General features: G+C 36.4%; 1 protein-coding gene across 5 annotated transcripts in view; it reads right to left on the bottom strand.

Moving 5' to 3' along the window:
* The window catches only part of LOC110445072 (NGFI-A-binding protein 1-like), a 58,914-nt gene extending 34,749 nt beyond the window's left edge, over positions 1–24,165 (bottom strand). The window contains exon 1 of one of the 5 annotated variants that reach the window (XM_021489456.1): positions 23,654–24,165. Coding sequence is in view for 3 of the 5 variants with exons in the window: in XM_021489455.1 (XP_021345130.1) it covers positions 8,566–8,806 (241 nt within the window). In the remaining 2 variants the exon portion in view is untranslated. Of the gene's footprint in view, positions 1–8,565; positions 9,885–23,653 lie in introns of those variants that run through there. The other 4 variants (XM_021489457.1, XM_021489455.1, XM_021489452.1 and 1 more) reach the window with 4 other exon arrangements.
* Positions 24,166–24,949: the final 784 nt, after the last annotated feature.

Below are 24,949 nucleotides of genomic sequence, written 5' to 3'. Positions count from 1 at the left end.
CAAGTACTTTGAACAACATATTTTTTCTAAAACTTACATAAGTGTACCATATTGAAATCAATATTCCAGCAGCTGCTGTTCTACATCAGAAAATGTCTATAGAAAGTGTGATTTTTTTCCAGGAAATAGCAAATTAGTAATATATGGACACCAAATTAAAGATCAAATATTTTATTTTTTTTCAAACATGAACATGACAGTCTGTTACCAGTGCAGTAACTTATGGTAGCAGATATATATGTGGTTCAACATCCACCAGCTCACAGCTCGGTCACAAACCGTATCTTCATGTAAAATGCTACTGCAGCTACATGCATATCTGCACTATGAATATTCAATTTGTAATTTAAATATATAAAAACGCAGAATTTTTTAATGATATGTATATCTGACAGCATAGGTACCATTATCAAAGTAATACGTTTGATTTAGCCTTGGATTAAAACTTTTTTTAATCCACATTTTTATCAAACAAAATATCTAGACTATGTTAGTTTAACACTACCTTGGCCAGATCCATTCTTGCCAGCTATTAGTCCAAAATTTCCGCCAGAAAGCAAAATTGTAGATTAAATGACGAGATTTAATTGATTGTAATGTAGTTATTTGTTATATTTCAGGATATTTGCAATATATTGAATTGGTTGTAAAAGTAAACTTGCTTGTTTCACGACAAACGATTGTGAAACAATGTCAAGTGTGACTTTTGCCTCTGACCTTTGAACCTTTAACCTCAAATGATGACCACCAACATCTAATAAGGTGTAGAACTCGATGTTACCATACCATGGAGTAAATACCAAATAGATTTGCTGAAGTGTTCGCGAGATTTCATGTATATATACATAAGCTTTTTACAACAGAAGAATGTTTAACCGTTGACCTTTGACCCTTAAACCTTGATAGATGACCACCAAAATCTAACGAGGTGTAGAATAGAATGTAACCATATTTACTAGGGTGTAAATAAAAAGCTGAACTTGGATATGATGACGGCCTACATGTACCTAGGGGGTTGAAACATGTGAAATGGATTTAACTTGCTGAGAATGGTGTATGGTCATCTCTTCTTTTGATAAATTTGTAAAGGAGTTTGTTATCTTGTTTGTACACAAGGATTCTATTTCAAAAGTGGAAAATTGTGATCTTTGACCATGACCTTTGACCCTTTAACGTTGGTCAATGACCACCCAAATATATGAGGGTGTAGAACTTGATATTAACCTTTGACCCTTAACTTTGACTGATGCACCACAACTGTAAATTGAAGTACTTACAGCTTCTTTAATGAAATAAAGTTGTAATATCAAACGACCACAAAATAACAGCAACAGAGCTAGCCATAATATTCTGCTATTACTCCATGGGATAAATATGCAAGACCACACACTTGTGTTTCTCTAACGAATCAGAAAGCACGAGTTTATTGCGCGGATGAATATATTCACGAGTGCGCGGAGCGCAACGAACGAATATATACGTCCGCGCAATAAATGAGTGCTTTCTGATTCTTTAGAAAAATACAAGTGTGTGGTCTTGCTTTTATCACATACCTTTCGTATTTGGTAGAGATCGATACAAAGATTTTATATTTTTTGCAAATACTGGGAACTTTTCAGTTCGCCATGACAAGGGGATTCCCATAAAATGTAGTTCCGGCTAGGAGGTAAATACAACATTCCGTATTGCACATGTGCAATACAGAACATTGTATTTCATGGTCTGAAAATTGCTTGTATTACTATAACAAGATTCAACAGGTATGTGATAAAAAAAATTATATACACCGGTATATGGTCTTGTCAAGATGACAATGTTTTTACACAGGAAGTTTCAATTGTTATTTACAGTTGATCCATTTTCCTTCAATATGACCTGCATAACAAGTTGGCCAAAACTGACTTGAATTGACCATCTGATGTAAAACAATAACAAAAAAGTAAAAGTAAAAGAATATTTTCAAGTAAAATATATGCAAAAGATACAAATGCTATTATCGCATGATGTACCAAATAATAGCAGGTGGTCAGGTGTCGTGCCTAGAGCTGTCGCAGGCTAATACCTTTACAGGGTGATGAAAATTGTACAGCACTGAGGACAAATATTTTATATTAAAGTCATATGTTCATCATATAATGTCTGTGTTCTAATCATCGCTCTTGGCCATGGAATTATTGCAAATCGATGCTACAGATACGCCGCTATATGCTTTATGTAGTTATATTACCTGTAGCATATACACACCATGCAAACAGGATGCTACCATATCTTTGCCTGCCAAAGTGACAGCCAGTCAAGTGTGATGCAGTTTACCAGTAGTGTGTACACAGTTATAAAGAACTAGCATGGCTACTGTATCACAGCCAGTCCCCCATGCTTCTATTCACAAATGCTGCTATAACATCACATTTTTTATGTCGAATAGTTCATTTAATAATCTAACAATATATGTATGACTTTGTAATATTAGAAATGTCACTTTCTTGAATCCTCACACCTACACTGATTATCTCCCTTTATTTCCACTAAAGTACGACAATTTCTAATCTGATATATCTACATGTATATAACCTAAATGTTATAATACTTAAATCAAATGAATGCTGTTATATAAACTACCAGTTAATCTATTTCAAACACAGGTCAAATGTAACCCTTGACCCTTTAGCTTTGACTGATGACCAATAATATCTTCTCGGGTGTTGAACTTAATGTTGCCATCCCTTGGTTTAAATACAGCTAAATCTGTTGAGGGGTTTGATTTTTCTGGTACATACAGCCAAACACACACACACCGTTATTTGAAACTTGAGCTCAAAGTAGACTTTTCATCACAAATAATTCTACTACATGTCCTTGCAATGGAAATCAGGAAANTACCCAAAAAATACCCAATAAAATGAAAAATATTTCTACTTTCAGAGTAAAAATAGTTGGATTTTTTTCTAATGGAAACATGCATACATCTTTCAGTTTGGCTTTCAGGCATCACCGATAACCAACCAGACATTTCTAATTTCTAATGGATTTTGTAGTTTTTGTCAATATTTTTTTTAAATCTCCTGGAAGCGTAATTTATTATTAGAAGGAAGGTGCAACGTGTTGCCTGGTTCCAGCAAGTTCTCTCCAGTATGCATTTAAATGCTAAAAAAGATACTGTAGCTATATACACACGTAGTTGATATGCACTGTGTCATATAGTGTTCAGAATACATAACCACCTTTATAGTCATAGGGCCTATGATGGTCCAGTCGTAAGGCGACTGACGACCTACGATTACTAGCCCACAATAATTGGTCACAGGTTCCAGGCTTACATGGGACAGTCACCAGGTACTGGCTGCAAGTAAGGCTTGAAAATAATAGTAGCTTGCTGGTCTGTGATGAGTGAAATCTCAAGCTGGGCTAGTGGTTCTTAAAACTGCCATCAATTTTTTCTTTTTTTTTCTCTATCTGGTTTTGTGATCTTCCCCATCTGTTCAGACTACCGTTTCTAAGGAAGTGCCGACATTTTAGTTTGCCCTAGCTTGGTAACGAGTATGGGTATCGCTGGGTATAAAAAGATATTACCTGTCAAAATAGTTATTCTACAACTGACTGTCTTGCGTTTTAATGCACTGTGCCCCCTGATCGACAACCAATATCAAAAATCAAACGCACTCTCCTGAAGACTCTGAAACACTGCCAAGCTGGTTGTTACGTATGGCACATTCTCCAAATTATGTATCCGAAATAAAAGGTTTAATACTGAAAAGACTTCAAATAAACCCCATATATATCATCAGTCTTTCACATGCATAGAACTGCACCCACACACTTTATTATGAACTCTTAGTCTTCGTCATGTAGACGCTTTACTAGCAAAACATGTGCGAAATGCGACACTCCCAGGTGTGTAGTCCACAATGTGATATTGGATAACAAGACCATTCTCATGGACATAATTTGAATTAATATTGTTTTCACACAGGATGTTATTACTAGTTAGATATCTAAAAGGTAGGCAGTGTTAGTCTTTTGTTTATTTCTTTCAGGGAAGTTTGTTTTGTTATTTTTTGGGGAGGGGGTGGCAGGGATTATGCATTATATATAATTTAATTGGTTGTATTTTACTACTATTTCAACTTTTCTTAAAAAATGATGTTTTTGATGTGTTGCATTTCAATTTTATTCAACTGATCTAATAAAAAAATGTTCGTTCAAAATCATGAAATTGTTCGTTCTATATAGTATAGTAGCGTCACCTTGCGCACATGTTGAACAAATGATAACCCGTTTGACAGGTTATGAGCTTTTATACCCAGCAAGACCCATACTCGTTACCAAGCAAGTACATTCTATAATGTTGCTGCTTCCTTAGATACGACAGCCGAAAATAAACCCTTTTTTAAAAATCTCAATTGAAAGCTTTTTAACTTGCACTGTCAGCTTTAAACAACCATAGCTGCTAATATAGGACAGAAAACACAAACGAACCAAAGCTTATTAGTCATATCTGAAACTACATGTAGCACTGAATAGTTGAAATTGTTATATTTTTTCAAAAGCTGTAAGCACATGTTTTAGAGACCCAACTTGGATAAGTACTTTTAATTTGAGTAATACAGGGGGGAAAATACCACCTGACCATTGCCAATACACAAGAATAACCAACTAACAGGGACGTATGATATCTAGGAAGCTGACAACCAGCTGGTCTACACATGATACAAGTGTCAAAGGAGCAGGTTATGTCAATGTTAACATAAATAGTATATATGTACCAGAATGTGGGTTATATCAATGTTCACATATACAGTGTACATGTACCAGAATGTGGGTTATATGTTACAGAATGTGGGTTATATGTTACAGAATGTGGGTTATATCAATGTTAACATATACAGTGTACATGTACCAGATTGTGGGTTATATGTAACAGAATGTGGGTTATATGTTACAGAATGTGGGTTATATCAATGTTAACATATAAAGTGTACATGTACCAGAATGTGGGTTATATGTTACAGAATGTGGGTTATATCAGTGTTAACATATACAGTGTACATGTACCAGAATGTGGGCTATATGTAACAGAATGTGGGTTATATCAATGTTCACATATACAGTGTACATGTACCAGAATGTGGGTTATATGTAACAGAATTAGGGTTATATCAATGTTAACATATACAGTGTGCATGGACCAGAATGTGGGTTATATCAATGTTAACATATACAGTGTGTACATGTACCAGAATGTGGGTTATATGTAACAGAATGTGGGTTATATCAATGTTAACATTTACAGTGTACATGTACCAGAACATGGGTTATATGTAACAGAATGTGGGTTATATCAATGTTCACATATACAGTGTGCATGTACCAGAATGTGGGTTATATGTTACAGAATGTGGGTTATATGTAACAGAATTAGGGTTATATCAATGTTAACATATACGGTGTACATGTACCAGATTGTGAGTTATATGTAGCAGAATGTGGGTTATATCAATGTTAACATATACAGTGTGCATGTACCAGAATGTGGGTTATATGTAACAGAATTAGGGTTATATCAATGTTAACATATACAGTGTGCATGTACCAGAATGTGGGTTATATGTTACAGAATGTGGGTTATATGTAACAGAGTGTGGGTTATATGTTACAGAATGTGGGTTATATGTAACAGAATGTGGGTTATATGTAACAGAATTAGGGTTATATCAATGTTAACATATACAGTGTACATGTACCAGATTGGGGGTTATATGTAACAGAATGTGGGTTATATGTAACAGAATTAGGGTTATATGAATGTTAACATATATAGTGTGCATGTACCAGAATGTGGGTTATATGTAACAGAATGCGGGTTATATCAATGTTAACATTTACAGTGTACATGTACCAGAATGTGGGTTATATCAAGGTTAGCATATACAGTGTACATGTAATAAAATGTGGTTTACATCAATGATAACACATAAAGTGTACATGTAATAAAATGAGGGTTACACATCTACAGTGTACATGTACCAGAATTAGGGTCATATCAATGTTTACATATACAGTGTACATGTACCAGGATTAGGGTGATATCAATGTTCACATATACAGTGTACATGTAACAATATGCGGGTTATGTCAACATTTACATAAATTGTACATGTCCCAGAATGTGGGTTATATCAATGTTAGCATATACAGTGTACATGTAATAAAATGTGGTTTACATCAATGATAACACATAAAGTGTACATGTAATAAAATGAGGGTTACACATCTACAGTGTACATGTACCAGAATTAGGGTTATATCAATGTTTACATATACAGTGTACATGTACCAGGATTAGGGTGATATCAATGTTCACATATACAGTGTACATGTAACAATATGCGGGTTATGTCAACATTTACATAAATTGTACATGTACCAGAATGTGGGATATATCAATGTTCACATATACAGTGTACATGTACCAGAATGTGGCTTATATCAATGTTAACATATACAGTGTACATGTAACAATATACGGGTTATGTCAACATTTACATAAATTGTACATGTACCAGAATGTGGGTTATAGCAATGTTAGCATATACAGTGTACATGTAATAAAATGTGGGTTACGTCAATGATAACACATAAAGTGTACATGTAATAAAATGAGGGTTACACATCTACAGTGTACATGTACCAGAATTAGGGTCATATCAATGTTTACATATACAGTGTACATGTACCAGGATTAGGGTTATATCAATGTTCCCATCTACAGTGTACATGTACCAGGATTAGGGGTATATCAATGTTCACATATACAGTGTACATGAAACAATATGCGGGTTATGTCAACATTTACATAAATTGTACATGTACCAGAATGTGGGTTATATCAAGGTTAGCATATACAGTGTACATGTAATAAAATGTGGTTTACATCAATGATAACACATAAAGTGTACATGTAATAAAATGAGGGTTACACATCTACAGTGTACATGTACCAGAATTAGGGTTATATCAATGTTTACATATACAGTGTACATGTACCAGGATTAGGGTGATATCAATGTTCACATATACAGTGTACATGTAACAATATGCGGGTTATGTCAACATTTACATAAATTGTACATGTACCAGAATGGGGGTTATATCAAGGTTAGCATATACAGTGTACATGTAATAAAATGTGGGGTACGTCAATGATAACACATAAAGTGTACATGTAATAAAATGAGGGTTACACATCTACAGTGTACATGTACCAGAATTAGGGTTATATCAATGTTTACATATACAGTGTACATGTACCAGGATTAGGGTTATATCAATGCTCACATCTACAGTGTACATGTACCAGGATTAGGGGTATATCAATGTTCACATATACAGTGTACATGAAACAATATGCGGGTTATGTCAACATTTACATAAATTGTACATGTCCCAGAATGTGGGTTATATCAATGTTAGCATATACAGTGTACATGTAATAAAATGTGGTTTACATCAATGATAACACATAAAGTGTACATGTAATAAAATGAGGGTTACACATCTACAGTGTACATGTACCAGAATTAGGGTTATATCAATGTTCACGTATACAGTGTACATGTACCAGAATTAGGGTTATATCAATGTTCACATCTACAGGGTACATGTACCAGGATTAGGGTTATATCAATGTTAACATATACAGTGTACATGAACCAGAATGTGGGTTATATGTAATAGAATTAGGATTATATCAATGTTAACATAGACAGTGTGCATGTACCAGGTTGTGGGTTATATCAATGTTAACATATACAGTGTGCATGTACCAGAATTAGGGTTATATCAATGTTTACATATACAGTGTACATGTACCAGGATTAGGGTGATATCAATGTTCACATATACAGTGTACATGTAACAATATGCCGGTTATGTCAACATTTACATAAATTGTACATGTCCCAGAATGTGGGTTATATCAATGTTAGCATATACAGTGTACATGTAATAAAATGTGGTTTACATCAATGATAACACATAAAGTGTACATGTAATAAAATGAGGGTTACACATCTACAGTGTACATGTACCAGAATTAGGGTTATATCAATGTTCACATCTACAGTGTACATGTACCAGGATTAGGGTTATATCAATGCTCACATCTACAGTGTACATGTACCAGGATTAGGGTTATATCAATGTTCACATATACAGTGTACATGTAACAATATGCGGGTTATGTCAACATTTACATAAATTGTACATGTACCAGAATGTGGGTTATATCAATGTTAGCATATACAGTGTACATGTAATAAAATGTGGGTTACGTCAATGATAACACATAAAGTGTACATGTAATAAAATGAGGGTTACGTCAACAATAACATATAAAGCGTATGTACATGAAATAGAATGAGGGTTTTGTCAATTAATACAACATAATAGAGAGGATGACTAATCATGACCTTATTACTTACCATTCAGTTTATGTCAACGAATGTTGGTTCATGTCAGTATAAAATCATCAGCTTAGTTAATGTACCGATAAACCTTTTTACTTACCAGTATTACTGCCATAAATGAAGTTATGCCTTGGGTTGACATGCATTCTCGTCCCAATCCTCCCAGCCCTCGGTTGGGGTGGTGGTTGGGGTGGCGGTTGGGGAGGAGGTTGGGGAGGAGGCTGAGGCTGGGTGGTAGGGGTGTATGGCATGGGTGTGTCCCCTAGAACGTAAGTATAGGGTGCATCCCAGTCTGTTTGTCCCTCCCACGGATACATCCACGCTTGATCGCTTTGACGCATTTAAAGTTCAGAATTGTCTAAAATCCCTGTAACATCTTCTCAAATCACCTTTTTTTTTTAAATGTCTAAAACTCAACAATGCTTAAGACAACAGTCTCATTCAAATTCTTGTTACAATGGTGACACAGTTGGTGTTCCTCCAAGCAATTATAAACAATATTATTGAACTGACTTTTCCTTTATCAAAACTGCTATTGATTTTCAGGATTCAGCACAAGTCAATATCCAATTGTCTCAAATCATAAAGTCAACAAATGGTTTTGGATGCTGCAGGTGTCCACATAGCTTCTCCTAATAAGGATCACACATCAACTTCCAACACATTTCAGCTTAATAAATATTAAAATCAATCTGTTAAAATTGTGACTTGGATTCTGTAGAATATTGGACTGACAAGTATGTAATCCTAGCCCAGGTAATACATTGTCAGATTCCTGTACAGCTATAACCTCATTAATCTAGCAACAAGTGTGACACCTAAACCACTAAGCGTTATGGTGAATCTGTCAGGACTCAAATCCTCACCGTCCCTGTACTCCAATAGTCATCAAATCTTGATGTATGGCATTTAACACTGTACATTACAGAACAGGTAGATGTCGAGTAAAGGTGTCGGCTAATGAAACATCAAATGTTCAACTGCTCCAAAAAACTTTTTTTTTCTCTCTTTATGAAAAATTGTTCATCGCATAAGGATATTATGATATTAGGAATGAATCCCAGTACTTATTTTCCAAAGGGCAAAAGAAATAGAAGTTTCTCCAATCCAACAATCGATATGATTCTTCGATGCTAACAATATTCGAGTTCCTTTTTCATGCTGATGATAACCTCCGTCCTCCTATATGTAGGTACATCATTGTCAGTGTCTCGTTTAATGATGCACATGCTACCACAAGGTACAGCATATTATGAAGGTTATGCATGTACCACCTGTGTATGGCGTACTGTCGTTTTATATATGCATGCAGCTCTGTCGCCAGTTTAACAGCAAATATTGAGGTAGAAAAAAACACACATGCATTTAAAATTCAACTAAATAGACCTGTTTCCTCAAATATGTCACCTTTAAAATTTATGTCTTTCTCTATATTTTGTATAACAACAAAAAAAAGATTTCAAAAATATATGCAGATAACAAGCGACAATAAAAAATGAAAAAAGCAAAAAAACTTTTACATCTATTATGCAAGATCATTCAGCCAGTCATTTGAAAATATAATTTGTTCCAATTTATCGGTCCCTTGAACTAAAAATTGAGACTTAACATTCAGATCTAGATATCAGCACAAGCTGTGAATCTATTCACCATCTAGCGTATAAAAAAAAAGATGTTGTAAAACCTCGCTGATTGAGCTTGCAGAAAACCCACACATTTATAATCTACAGATACCTGGTATGTGCGACTGTGAGAAAGGCAATTTAAATCCCTTATAAGGGATGATCGTTGATTTATCATCTAATGGAATTAGGGCGCGATTCAAATCAATACATTGGGGGACTCCAGGTATATACAGATATACCTCAAGTCCACGGTCACAGCATGGTACTATATAGGTTAACATCAACTGTTCAAATTTACTGTTTTTTATATTCAAAGACATTAAATTAAGAACCAGATTTTTTTTTGATTTTCTTCTCCTCATACAGAAGTTTCTACCTGTTACCTATGTAAACCATGTACGAATCAGATCGAAATAATTGGCCAGTTTATACAGGGTCGGGTTTATAAAGACTGTAAAATGACGGGTATTAAAGTTTTGAATGTATATAGGTTTAATTGTTTATGAATGTAAACTCATAATTTGAAGTTAAGTTCTGACAAAAGATGCAAAATTAAATATGTTCAATTCTAATGTACCTATGTCATTGTTCCTGCTTAGACAGAAATATTAATAGTGCTAAATTCAGTAACACAACTGGTTAGAGCACCGACTTAGATATAACATACTATAATTCTGTGGCTACAGCGATGTTATTTTGATCTGAAGTTCAGGGTTCAAATCCCGGCTTTAGCCCCACTGATTTTTATTTCACAGTCAGAACACTGGTTGATTATGTTTTTGTTAATTTTTATTATTTCTCATAAAACGCCCCCAAGGTATGGTTTTCTTATTATAAAAATAACTGATCAAAGCTACACTATACTGTAGTTATGCATATAAAACAGTTTCCAATACTTAGTTACATGTTTCGTCAGTGATACCGGGAACTCATTCACCCCTGAAATTTCATAATGAACTATTCCAACCTTTGAATATGAAGAGTTCAAATGTGTCTTCAGGGGTGAATGAGTTACCATTAGCTTTAATTATATGCATAAATGAGTAAATCTAGGCAAGTACAGGGCAGATAATCAGTGTATCCCAGCATCATCACTACTTATTAGGACAGAGCCAAAATCCTATTATTATGTATGCCATATGTATATGGGTTTAATATCTCCAGCTGTACTTTGATTCTCCTTTGTAATCAGCTCAATGATTGGTTTGTCATAAATTATAGTTTGTTCAATCATTGCTACTGTTAATATTACCTGAACACTTGATTTAAATAATATTTATATGTGTAAATGTACTATTACCAATTTACCAGTTATTGTTTTACTACAGCACAAAGTATGTCAAGTAATAATACATTTATATACGTATATACACTTTTATTAATAATGATATGTGCAATGAAATAGTAAAGAAATCAAGATTGAAAAAATAACATTTAAGAACATCAAATTTCATCATTTTTTTTGTCAGGAATCATGATAGCTTAATTAGCCACCGACAGGAAAGAAAAGTTTCTTTTACAGAGTGTTTCTATAGACTCTTGACAATTATGTCCCTCAACGAAAACACGTTATCAAAATGTCCACATTCAGCCCAAATCTTTTTGCAACTAAATACAAACTCTGAATTTCATATAACAAAGGAACTAAATATCTAAGTGAGACATTCATTATATTGACAGAAAAAGAAAAAAAAAAGATTTTTCAATGTATTGTCCAAGCCTGCTCAAAGGGGAATAACTGCACCAAAAACTAGTGTATTCCAGCATACTTTTTTGGAAAAAAAATCATCATGTAACTTGTGATTTAGACAAATGTACATGCTTTTGGTGGTTTTTTTAGTAAATCTGTAAAATGATGAAGCATCTTTATGTGATAAAAAATGTACCAGCAATTGTGTACAGCAAAAGTTTGTGCTTTTGTATCTGGCCTGTAGATCTCCAGCAAACACTCACCGAAAGTGGTCGATATTTAGTGAAGATAATCAAAAAATAGTATCATATTCAAGTCCTCTTAGTCAATTTTGTTTTTATAATTCTCTACTATACCTCTGGAATAAATTTATCATTATTCAGATAAACATGTCCTTTTTCATCATTTCAAAATGTTTCAGTATTGAACAGGGGACATCGCATCCAAGGCATATAACTATGGTTAGTTGACATGCTAAAAAATGTACTCATTGTATTGAAATTTGATTTAAATTAATCATTCAAGATATATATATATATATAACAAACAGTTTCTGTGGATGGGCTTTTAAAAAGAGTCTACTTGCTGTTTTGAGAAAATGAAGTTAATTTATTGATAGCTATATGGAGTTCTGGAGAAGCCAGTTTTCTAAGCTACTATATTTAGCTACCAATAGTTGTAGTACTGATCCATATAGTACAAAGAAATTTCTATGGTTTTTCTTCGTTGTAAGTGTTTAACTCAAGTCATTGAAATATATTTCTTCGTAGCTTTTCTGCGTTGAGTTTAATTTACAAAGACAATTTTTATAATGGGAAAGCTCTAGGACCGCCAGAAGATATTCTGATGGAAATCATCCAGATATATGGACAGTAGCTGTTTGGGTAGAAAGCCCCTGGATCTGTCTAAGTTATTCTGTGCAAAGGAAGCACATCCAGATAGACAGACATATAACCTCGGGGTAGGAAAATGATAAAGACTCTTTGAAACCATCTAAGGAAACATCCAGACCAACAAACAGACAGATAGACTAGGGCAAGAAAGTCCTCAGAATAACATCCAGACAGACTAGGGCAAGAAAGTCCTCAGACAAACATCCAGACAGACTAGGCAAGAAAGTCCTCAGAATAACATCAAGACAGACTAGGGCAAGAAAGTCCTCAGAATAACATCAGGACAGACTAGGGCAAGAAAGTCCCCAGACAGACTAGGGCAAGAAAGTCCTCAGACAAACATACAGACAGACTAGGGCAAGAAAGTCCCCAGACAGACTAGGGCAAGAAAGTCCTCAGAATAACATCAGGCCAGACTAGGGCAAGAAAGTCCTCAGAATAACATCCAGACAGACTAGGCAAGAAAGTCCTCGGACAAACATCCAGACAGACTAGGGCAAGAAAGTCCTCAGACAAACATCCAGACAGACTAGGGCAAGAAAGTCCTCAGACAAACATACAGATAGACTAGGGCAAGAAAGTCCTCAGAATAACATACAGACAGACTAGGGCAAGAACGTCCTCAGAATAACATCAAGACAGACTAGGGCAAGAACGTCCTCAGAATAACATCAAGACAGACTAGGGCAAGAACGTCCTCAGAATAACATCAAGACAGACTAGGGCAAGAACGTCCTCAGAATAACATCAAGACAGACTAGGGCAAGAACGTCCTCAGAATAACATCAAGACAGACTAGGGCAAGAACGTCCTCAGAATAACATCAAGACAGACTAGGGCAAGAACGTCCTCAGAATAACATCAAGACAGACTAGGGCAAGAACGTCCTCAGAATAACATCAAGACAGACTAGGGCAAGAAACTCCTCAGAATAACATCAAGACAGACTGCGGCAAGAAACTCCTCAGAATACCATCAAGACCTAGGACTGTCGGAGGTTATTCTAAGAAAATAGCAGACAGATGGACAGATAATCTTGGGCATGACAGCCATAGGACTGTCGGAAGTTATTCTGAGGAAACATCCAGACAGATGGAGAGTACCCCTGGGAAGGAAAGGCCTAGGACTGTCGAAAGTTATTCTAAGGAAACATCCAGACAGATGGAGAGTAGCCCTGGGAAGGAGAGCGGTAGGACTGTCGGAAGTTATTCTAAGGAAACAACCAGACAGATGGATAGATAATCTAGGGCAGGAAAGCCCTAGGACTGTCGGAAGTTATTCTAAGGAAACAACCAGACAGATGGATAGATAATCTAGGGCAGGAAAGCCCTAGGACTGATGGAAGTTATTCTTAGGAAACATCCAGACAGATGGAGAGTAGCCCTGGGAAGGAAAGTCCAAGGACTGTCGGAAGTTCTTCTAAGGAAACATCCAGACAGATGGACAGATAATCTAGGGCAGGAAAGCCCTAGGACTGATGGAAGTTATTCTTAGGAAACATCCAGACAGATGGAGAGTAGCCCTGGGAAGGAAAGTCCAAGGACTGTCGGAAGTTCTTCTAAGGAAACATCCAGACAGATGGACAGATAATCTAGGGCAGGAAAGCCCTAGGACTGTCGGAAGTTATTTTAAGGAAACAACCAGACAGATGGATAGATAATCTAGGGCAGGAAAGCCCTAGGACTGTCGGAAGTGATACTAAGGAAACATCCAGACAGATGGAGAGTAGCCCTGGGAAGGAGAGCGGTAGGACTGTCGGAAGTTATTCTAAGGAAACATCTAGACAGATGGAGAGATAATCTAGGGCAGGAAAGCCCTAGGACTGTCGGAAGTTATTCTAAGGAAACATCTAGACAGATGGAGAGATAATCTAGGGCAGGAAAGCCCTAGGGCTGTCGGAAGTGATTCTAAGGAAACATCCAGACAGATGGAGAGAAGCCCTGGGAAGGAAAGCGGTAGGACTGTCGGAAGTTATTCTAAGGAAACAACCAGACAGATGGATAGATAATCTAGGGCAGGAAAGCCCTAGGACTGTCGGAAGTGATTCTAAGGAAACATCCAGACAGATGGAGAGCAGCCCTGGGAAGGAAAGCTCTAGGACTGTCAAAAGTTATTCTAAGGAAACATCCAGACAGATGGATAGATAATCTAGGGCAGGAAAGCCCTAGGACTGTCGGAAGTTATTCCAAGGAAACATCCAGACAGATGGAGAGTAGCCCTGGGAAGGAAAGCGGTAGGACTGTCGGAAGTTATTCTAAGGAAACATCCAGACAGATGGAGAGTAGCCCTGGGAAGGAAAGCGGTAGGACTGTCGGAAGTTATTCTAAGGAAACATCTAGACAGATGGAGAGATAATCTAGGGCAGGAAAGCCCTAGGACTGTCGGAAGTGATTCTAAGGAAACATCCAGACAGATGGAGAGTAGTCCTGGCAAGGAAAGCCCTAGGACTGTCGGAAGTTTTTCTAAGGAAACATCCAGACAGATGGAGAGATAATCTAGGGCAGGAAAGCCCTAGGACTGTCGGAAGTTATTCTAAGGAAACAACCAGACAGATGGATAGATAATCTAGGGCAGGAAAGCCCTAGGACTGATGGAAGTTATTCTTAGGAAACATCCAGACAGATGGAGAGTAGTCCTGGGAAGGAAAGTCCTAGGACTGTCGGGAGTTATTCTTAGGAAACATCCAGACAGATGGAGAGTTGTCCTGGGAAGGAAAGCCCTAGGACTGTCGAAAGTTATTCTAAGGAAACATCCAGACAGATGGCGAGTAGCCCTGGGAAGGAAATCTCTTGGACTCTCTGATGTAATTATCAGAAATCAAATCCAGACAGATGGACAGCAGGACAGATGGACACACATCATTAATTCCCTTCAATGTTCAATGCAACACGATTATATAACATTAACTGGAACTGCATGTTTACATATATAATCGTACAGGTATATACACATGTACAAGTTAAATTCTAGTCAACAGAATATTTTCAGTAAATTGGGATTTATATATGAAACTCATTTCATCGTTTTGTTTGAAAAAAATGTCCTCAGGGATAATCCTGGAGGAGACCATGGGGCCATTGACCCCTCAAAACTGAAATTGACCCATCCATGCTCAAGTTTTGTTTTAAATTTACATAGAATGGCCCCTCTTAATTTTGATATTGACTAAAAATTGCGGAAATGACCCACTGCTCTCAAATTCCAGGATTTTCCCTGGGCCTGATATATCTTCTATTTACAGAATATTTTAACTGAAACATCAACCAATAAATTTTAATATTATACCCGTTAACCTCAACCAAATTTATTAAATAAAGGTAACATATGTACATACCAGGAACAACACATCAACTAACTATCTGGGTATCTGTCACTTTAAAATGCAATATTTTCTACCATACATTTAACGCAAAATTGTATAAGCCATTACCACTCATTCAATGCGACATTCTGTGGGGCTTTAAAACCGTGAAACATATTGCATAACTATTTAAAATATTGAAACTTCAAACTGATGAGGAATAACGTTTGTAACAAAAAGACAAAATCCTGTTAACAAAGTGAGAAATTCCTGTCATAATTTTACCGCAAAGCAATAAAGGTTGGCCTCCCAAAACAATATCCTTAACACTTGATATCACACACATGCTTTTCCGCGCAACAATATTTTTACTATGGTACCATATGTAAATGGGTTTGTTTCCCTTGCAAACAGATAGAAAGTTATAGATATTCTTAATATTTTACAACACTGAAACATGTTTGAACAGCTGCAGCAGTCCTTTTTAGAAATTAGCTAGCTAATAGTCATTATTCCATAAATAGAGTTTGATATATTCACTATACTATTTTTAACAGAAACATATAACAACATGTAAAGGTTCATTATACATTTATAAGCAAGAAAACACAATAAATATCAACTCATGTCATTCACCCCTGAAGACACATTTGAACTCTTCCAGTTCAAAAGTTGGAATAGTTCATTGTGAAATTTCAGGGGTGAACAAGTTATTAGAACACATGTTTTAATGTGTTGAAATTTTGTTTAGAAACAGTAGTTAAAGTTACTCCTTAGTGTTTTGCCTAGCCTTCAAAAACAATTTTAATTAAGACAATACGATTGTTTAGTTTTAATATGTAATGTAGTTTGAACAGGTAACAGTGCCGTCTTGGTGGGGATATCCAATTAACAAAATCAACCAGCGAACTTCCGCAAAATTATAAAACACAGTACAGGAAAAATCACAGTACAATGTACAGGATTTTTTTAGCGTAAGCATTTCAGTTATGAAAATATATCAACACCCCCCAGACACAGTCAGTTAGTAGGCACCATCATCAGTGATTTGTATAGTTATTTTTCAGATGAGTCTTTTCAAAATATTGATGAGTGCCATTATATTACTCAGCAATATAGTTGGTTCTCGAAATCTGATAGAGTCTAGCTTACAGGAAACACACAAGTCTAGAACTTCAATAATCAAAACTGATACAAAAGCTGATTTTCCCATATGAAGGTATATTGTAGGCGAGCTCAAAATGCAGGATATTTATAACCCTGTCACAAAACGTATACTTGATTGGAATGAAGATAATATTACAGGACGACAAGGGAATAAACTTTTAAAGTCAATCTTGTCCCAGATGATATGGCTGGAAGAGTAGTTCCCCTTTGATTCATACTTGTAATACTTGGAATAGAGACATACATTAGGGAATAGGTATTGGAACTCTTTTGTGTTTTGTCAAAATGGTCAACCTGTCAACACCCATGACAATGCAGTTTAGCGCATATCACAATTGCCAATTCTCCAATTATAGCTACATTGCCTTGTTCAGAGGGGTGCTCTACATGTTGGAGCAAACTATTTTAACTTTCCCATTATTACTAGTTTTCATGGTGGAAATTTTAACCCCAGTGCAAAAATTGATAATTTTCAGTCAAAAATCAAGCAAAAATGTCAATATAAATCAGCAACTTCAATCAATATAGAGTCGTCAGCAAATTGTCGTCCCGATCAGAGTGAAAGATAAAACAATTCATGTTGTGTATGTATTTTAAGTGCCCTGGTAATTATTTAGCTTGCAATTAGTTCTCAAAAAAAATAACTAAGTCATAAAAAAATATTCTGGCTGCGCCTTATGTGCCTCGTAATCGCCACCCATCACTTCACGGGGGGATTTATCTATTTTAATCCAAATTAAAACAACCCTTTTCCCGACCCTAACTTACCCCATTGTTCACCGTTCCCTATAGTAATAAGGCATATTATATCTGGGCACCTGTATTCATTTGTATACATTTGAATTTTTAAAAATATTCTGAAAAATTGAAAATACACATGCATGTGCCTACATAACTACGTATGTATTTTATACACTACATTAACTCTAAAAAGTCATTTTATTTTACCTTTACTGAACTTTTGAGCAGTCAGATCTCACAACTAATAGCATTGAGCTTGAACTAGTAAATCAATCGATTACGAACAAATAATAGACAACATCTAATTTTGAATATTCTTCCAGACTTTGTCCAAGACCATCCATTATATTTCTCTTCCTACTTTTATCAGGGACATTGTGTAGTGTTGTAATTATCTAAATTATAATACCTCACTCAGTGATATCTGCAGAATTTATGGATCACGAAAGAAGTAACTTTATAACGCGCTTGTCTATAGTCAAGGCAGATTATTTTCTACTTGAGGTGATAATTCTTGATCTCAAATGTACCCGTATCTTCTGAACTTAATCAATTCAAATGTCCCATATTATTGTGATGGTTAATTTTACAGTAAACTGTTTACAGTCTGTGGTCAATCACAGTCCTGTAAACAAAGGGTACATTTTGTCCATGACTCGGCCTTTATTACCAAAGACCTGAACTGTCACAAAGAGCCACAGTGATTTGGTAAAGACTCCCATGCTATTCCACTGTACATGTTTCTCATAGAGATCTGCTCCACACACCCATAATTTGCAGACATAAAAACTGTTGATTACTGAAAAATGGGTTTGTTTTTTACACCTATGAGAAAATTAATTTACATTTGATTCCCCGATGTATGGGATCGATCAATTCATATTGTACAACAAAGTGAAGAATTGATCCTTATAAATTTATATACGGTGCAGCACAATGAAATTTTAAAAAACAATTGTCGCTGAACCGGACGCTGGAGTGATGTACTTATACTAGGATGGATCAAGTATTGGAATAAAACCCATGACATCAACACACCATACACATGTACAGTTATTGGGTGTGGTATATTTAATAAAATATGTACCACACTGTAGGGACTCGCCCACTGCGTTTACATCTTCAGTGTCAAGTACACTACAATTCTTCACCCTAGGGACTCATTCCCAGGTTTATAATGTTTATGGACTACTGTATTGTGCATATATATGTTCTACACCCTAGGGACTCATGCACAAGACTATTATTTGTACTCATATCTTCTATAATATGTCCCAACCCAAACAGTGTATAATCTAAATACATTACAATAAACTAAATATACTACCCAGTTATATGACAGCCTTCAGTGATTATTCTAGAATTTTCAAGCGAGTCTTGAATATTTGTTTATTTAATTTTTTAATTTTGATGAGTCCCTTCATTATGAGATATAGATGGTCCTCAAAGGGTCTCACAGGGTAAGCATGGGTCCTGGATTCAAATATCCAAGTCCCAAAAATCAATAAACCTCATAGAAAAAATTAAATAAGCATAATTATATCAAATATCAGTTGCCATGATACCACGGACTAATCTTATTCTGTGCATGATACCTTTCTTTATTTCCTAGTTGAAAATGGTGGTACATATGTTTATATATAAATTTGTAATTACCTGGTCGGTGAGCCTGGTATACTGTTTAACTTTGCTTCAATTGAAAATATATAGTTTGTAAAAGGCTGAAAAGTAAGATAACTGTATGTATACTATCCCAGAGGATTTTGTAAAACATCTTTTAAAGAATTAAATCCAGCCTTATGCTACCTTACCTTCCCTAAATTTACTGGATGTAACCCTAAAAAGATTCATTATCGCCTTGTTCGGCTTAAATTTGTCATCCTACATGTATGTACATACCCGATCTGTCCACCCCTTTATCTACACCTTAGATGTAAGCCTGTAAAAGCCTGTAAACATAGGCCCACGCTCTATTCTATCTAGATAGGCCCTGACCCCAGTGTACCCTACCCCAACAAAACCTGTCCCAGACAGGCAGACAAATTATACACCCCAATCCTGGATCAACCCCAAGTTTTAATTATAAACATAATGGACCCACTCCTGGGATCCGGCTCTATTTATAACCCCGGCTGCCCAATAACACCAGAGGTACACCATGGGTTTATTTTGGAACGAAGCTCAGATAATTCATTTCACTTTCAACAAAGTGCCCCACCTAGATTAAATATGTAATTATAAATAATATCCTATTGCTGTCTTTATGAAGACAATTTAAACTCCTCGCAAACTTCCTAAGCAGGAATTATTTAGTTGTTGTTCAAACCAGGAATAATTTCGTTGTGGTTCAAACCAGGAATAATTTTGTTGTGGTTCAAACCAGGAATTATTTTCATAATAAATAATACTAATAATTTGAGGTTCTATTATACCGCTTTATCACAACCTAGTTCATAAGTAGTCTCAAAGCGGTTCACAAATTATTATCCGTCGTTATAGGGCCTTTGCAACCAGCCAATATCTCTCTTAACTCCCTGCGGTGCTGCTTTTTCGGCACTCACAGCTAGCATTCAACAATACTAGCACTGCCGAACCAAGTACTCATTTACAGTTGAGTAGACTATAACAAGCAGAATTAAGGTAATAGGATTGTGTCACCATTTCTCAGTAGAATTTCTTCAAATTTTGTAGTTAAATTGCTTTAAAGTAAAGAAAATTTTCTGCCACAAAAAAAATTGCAAATTGACATTTTATAATAAAACCATATACACATAGTAATTGCAGGTAAGAGTTATCATTCTTGAAAATCTTCACTGTAGTGAAATAGGTAGCCGGTTTCCTGAAGTACAGAAAAATGGACACATGTGACTCATTGATTAAAAAAACCTGAATCAATGACTGGATTGCTTATAAATACTTTAATATTGAGAGAATACACTGTTCTGTCAATAATAAACATACAATATTCATCAATTTAATGTTAAACATTAGAATTTGCGGAAATTGTGATGCTGTCTCCCTACATTGGATATTCAACTAGGGATGTACTTCCTGTTTCCTTTTATCAATACACTCCAATGACCTGAAGTATCTTGCTCAAAGATACAACATAGTGTCGTGACGTGACTCGAACCAGGAACCCTTCGGACACAAGCCCGGCGTCTTACCACTAGACTTCAGTTCAAACCAGGAATTATAAACATCAGTGCATTATCTAAAAAATTCTGTACCTGGGGTACATTCGGAACATTCTGAACTTTTCAAAACATTTTTGCTTTCCCCCCAACATTTATTCTTCACTATTATCTTTAACAATACATTTGACCCCCAGATGAACCCACTGCACTCCCAGACAAGCAATTGACCTTGACATTGAGGTATAAGATCTACCACACTAAGGCAGGCAACTGTCCTTGACCTTTAAGTGAGTGATCCACAACACAAAGACAATCAACTACCCTTAACTTCCAATCAGACACCAAGACCAGAAATTGTCTATGACCTGAAAGAGATGGACCCGATACACACCAAAAAAGGATCCACCACCTTGACCTTAAAGTGAGAGAATGAGTGTGTAACAACACATCAAGAGATGCAAGACAAGCAAATGTCATATAAGTAAATAAGGAAACAACACAGGACTTGACACAAGCAGACAATCACTAACAGAAAACTGCATCAAGAAAAACAAATGTCCCGAACCTTGATGCAAGGCCAAACAACAAATATTTGGTGTTTCCAGTAACCTTACCTACCCTAATTTGTTTGTGCCTACCCTAAACTTTTAAAGACAATTTTTAAAAAAGCACTGTTAAAGTCAAGATCACTCTCCTGTTAACCATTTTAGAATATTTGTTAAAATAAGATTTGCTACCTTACTACCTACCCTAAATTTTTCCAACATGTTTCAGGAAACATACATATTTGTTTGTCTGGCCCAAGGGACACACCAAGTCACACCCAATCAATTTGTATTGCATACCTGCCAAGTGACCCGATTTCGTCGGATTACACCCGGGATTTTAGCCCTTCACCAGCTTTTATAACTTCACCCGTGGGGTTACGATTTTGACCCAGATTTTCGTCAATTTCACCCCTTTTCACCCGGGATCTTTTCGTATATTAGAAGTCATCTTTCTTCATAAGAAAGACAATATATTTTCGGTTCCGATTCTCACCAACAGGTAAGTTGTGAGTTGTTTATATATACGTACTAGAACTGTTTTTACAAAATGTTTATATAAAGAGGGTTGTTACTGAACTTGCCTTCAAGTAATTAGTAATTAGGTGTTTTAACGAATAAATGAGTTGATTTTACAATTGTATTTACGTAGAATAGATCGTATTTTGAAAGTAACGTTATGTTTTCTTGGAGGAAGAAGTCGTTATCGGGACTTGCAGGTTCACCCGTTCTAATGACCTTATGAATAATAAATTATAAGGTGATTGTCCAGAAAAAAAGGGCAACTGCTATTTTGTACCACATGTCACTATGACTGTCGGAGGATCTTAAAAGGGGTCATTGATCACTGTCTGAATGGTGATAAAAAAATCATTGTTTCGTCTACTTCAGAAAGATCTGTTGCTAAAAGCAGGTTTCAACCTATCTCCTTAGTGAAAGTGCTAGCTTCTGCAAGTGTGGGCACCTTTCAACACATTTAACAATGTGACCCAGACTCCTGAAAAACTGGGGTCCCTTGCGATTTGTTTCCTCATTTTTATACAAAATTGAGGTTAATTAGACCATTGCTTATGATATGATTGCAGACCACAGATTTTCCTCTTTTTATTTGTCCTAGTTAGTGGGAATGATTTAAATCTGTATCTGACAATCAAGTATAAACCAAAATTTATAAAAGTAGCACCACAATTTTTCTTTCATTTTATGTTTTTTTTTTTTTTTACAAATGTACTCTGTCAAGCTTTCGTTTTTTGTAAATAAACATATATTCATCATAACATTATTCAGTATCCTTTACAACTTAATTTCCTCATGGACAGCATATCACATGCAGCTTGCATCTAGCATAGCTCAGCATCTAATATAATCCCCAAGGGATTTGTCATTCACTACCACGAACACTATGGTAAAAGTTTCCATAGAGTTTCTATTCACTATAACCTCAGTGACGATATGGGCATGTTTCAAAGATATGAAACAAGAGGATGCGATGACAATGGCAACTCCAGTTTTTAATTGTTTATTAAACATAACATGAACATCAATTGTCAACATTCCTCTTCAGTGGCTAAGAGTACCTTACATTGTCATTTCAATTACTAGATATCTAGTAGGAGGCTACCCTTTATTTATACACACACACAAAAAAACCTTGAAAAACAAATAATGAATTATATATGTATTTTTTTGCGTATATATGCCAGGGATGCGTTAAAAACTGCTGCTGTGTCTAGACCAGTGATAATTACCCCGTGACGGGCCCCAGTTTCATAGCCAATATGGCCGATCAACTGGATACAGTGCCGATTCCACCCACATTTTCAGTCTACCGGTCAAATAAACTGTTTATTGAATTAAACAGTTTCATTCCTCGGCACTGTGATATAGCAGGTGACAATGGGTGACGATTTCAGTGGTATTTTAACCGCCTAACTGGAAGTATTCTTTGTTCCCGGCCAGACATGTTCCGCGACGGCCTGCCCATGACCCTGGGGCTGGCTGTGTGTTTTCATAAGAGAGTAATAACAAACGAGCATTACGGTATGAAGTTGAAACTGACACAGTTAAACATGCAGAGAAATCAACTCACCTTACCACCAGTGAAAAACCGAGACGGATTTTGTTCCCTGGGTCGGTGTAGTTTTTGTGTGGGCGAAGGCTTAGAAATCCCGTCCCTGAGAATGGGTGGGGACCAACTATGGGGCAATATCCATATATGGACGAGGCTGTAACGTCACTCGCTCCTCGCGCGCCGCTCCCTGCCCTGATTGGGCTAGCCGACCCCACGTGGATGGTTGTTGTCGTGGGTAGGAACAGTATTGCAGTGACGTATTTCCCCCTGGAGGGCGTGGGTATTTTTCGTGCCTCGGTACGACAAAGTACAGAGATAAAGTTGGCGCGAGACGGAGGGGTGCCAACCTACCGTGACGAGGGTCCAGTTGATAAAAATCAGTCACCGTTGAGACAAAACGAAAGTAGATGTCCTGGGGGTACCTTCCACTTAATAGGTGGGGATATGTTCTGACAAATGTGTATGAATGAAAAACTCAGTAAATGTATGGTGGTAGGGTCGGGCAGACCTGGATACCTGTGTCCCTGACACGTTGCGATTGCCCCGAGTGGTGCGCAATCTAACCACCACTTGGATAAAGTCCAGACGGGCGGGCAGGGCAGGACAAGTCCATGTGATTAGAGAAGGGCTGGTCGTGTAACCGACAATTTTCAATAGATAGGCGATCTGTGATATTGATTCAGTCCCAGCTCTACCCCCAGTTTTTGCTCTGAAAAGCCGGCTTATTTTATAATAAGCTTACTGGCGTGGCTGAAACCGCTGTCCCTAGCCTGGCAGGGCGATCGATCGCTGGGGCTCATAGTGTATATACCTTACTCAACTGACGCCCTGGGGGACTCCACTCCAGCATTTATTATTCATGCTTGAGGAACGCACACCCACGGGGTTTACCTTTGAATAATACATGTGTTATACGGGCGAGCTTTAACCCCGGGGGTAGTGACAAGTTTAGGCCGCGTATACAGCAACATATATAACACAAAGACCACGAGAGAGAGAGAGCGGAAACCTTCAGCCACACGCTGAAAAGATATATCACTTAGGAAGACAAAAAAAAGTAGTATGCTTCTTCTGTGGGTTTAGTCACGTTTTAGTAAGTGGATAGGCGAGAAAAGAAAATAGGGAATGGCCCAGGCCGTTTTATGCAAACAAAACCAGTAGGGAGTGTCAAACGTTAAAGGTAAATACGTTCACGGGTATTATGTAATAAATAACAATTATGGTTAAAAAAAACACACACACACTTTCATTTTGAAAACTATCACTGACATTTGCTCGCAAAGTTTTAGTGTTAAATAAACCTATTTGTGATAT

The sequence above is a fragment of the Mizuhopecten yessoensis genome, unplaced genomic scaffold (genome assembly GCF_002113885.1).
Source record: "Mizuhopecten yessoensis strain PY_sf001 unplaced genomic scaffold, ASM211388v2 scaffold2711.2, whole genome shotgun sequence".
NCBI classification, from domain to species: domain Eukaryota; kingdom Metazoa; phylum Mollusca; class Bivalvia; order Pectinida; family Pectinidae; genus Mizuhopecten; species Mizuhopecten yessoensis.
Note: the sequence above shows the minus strand (reverse complement) of the source record. Positions and strands in the feature narration are given on the sequence as shown.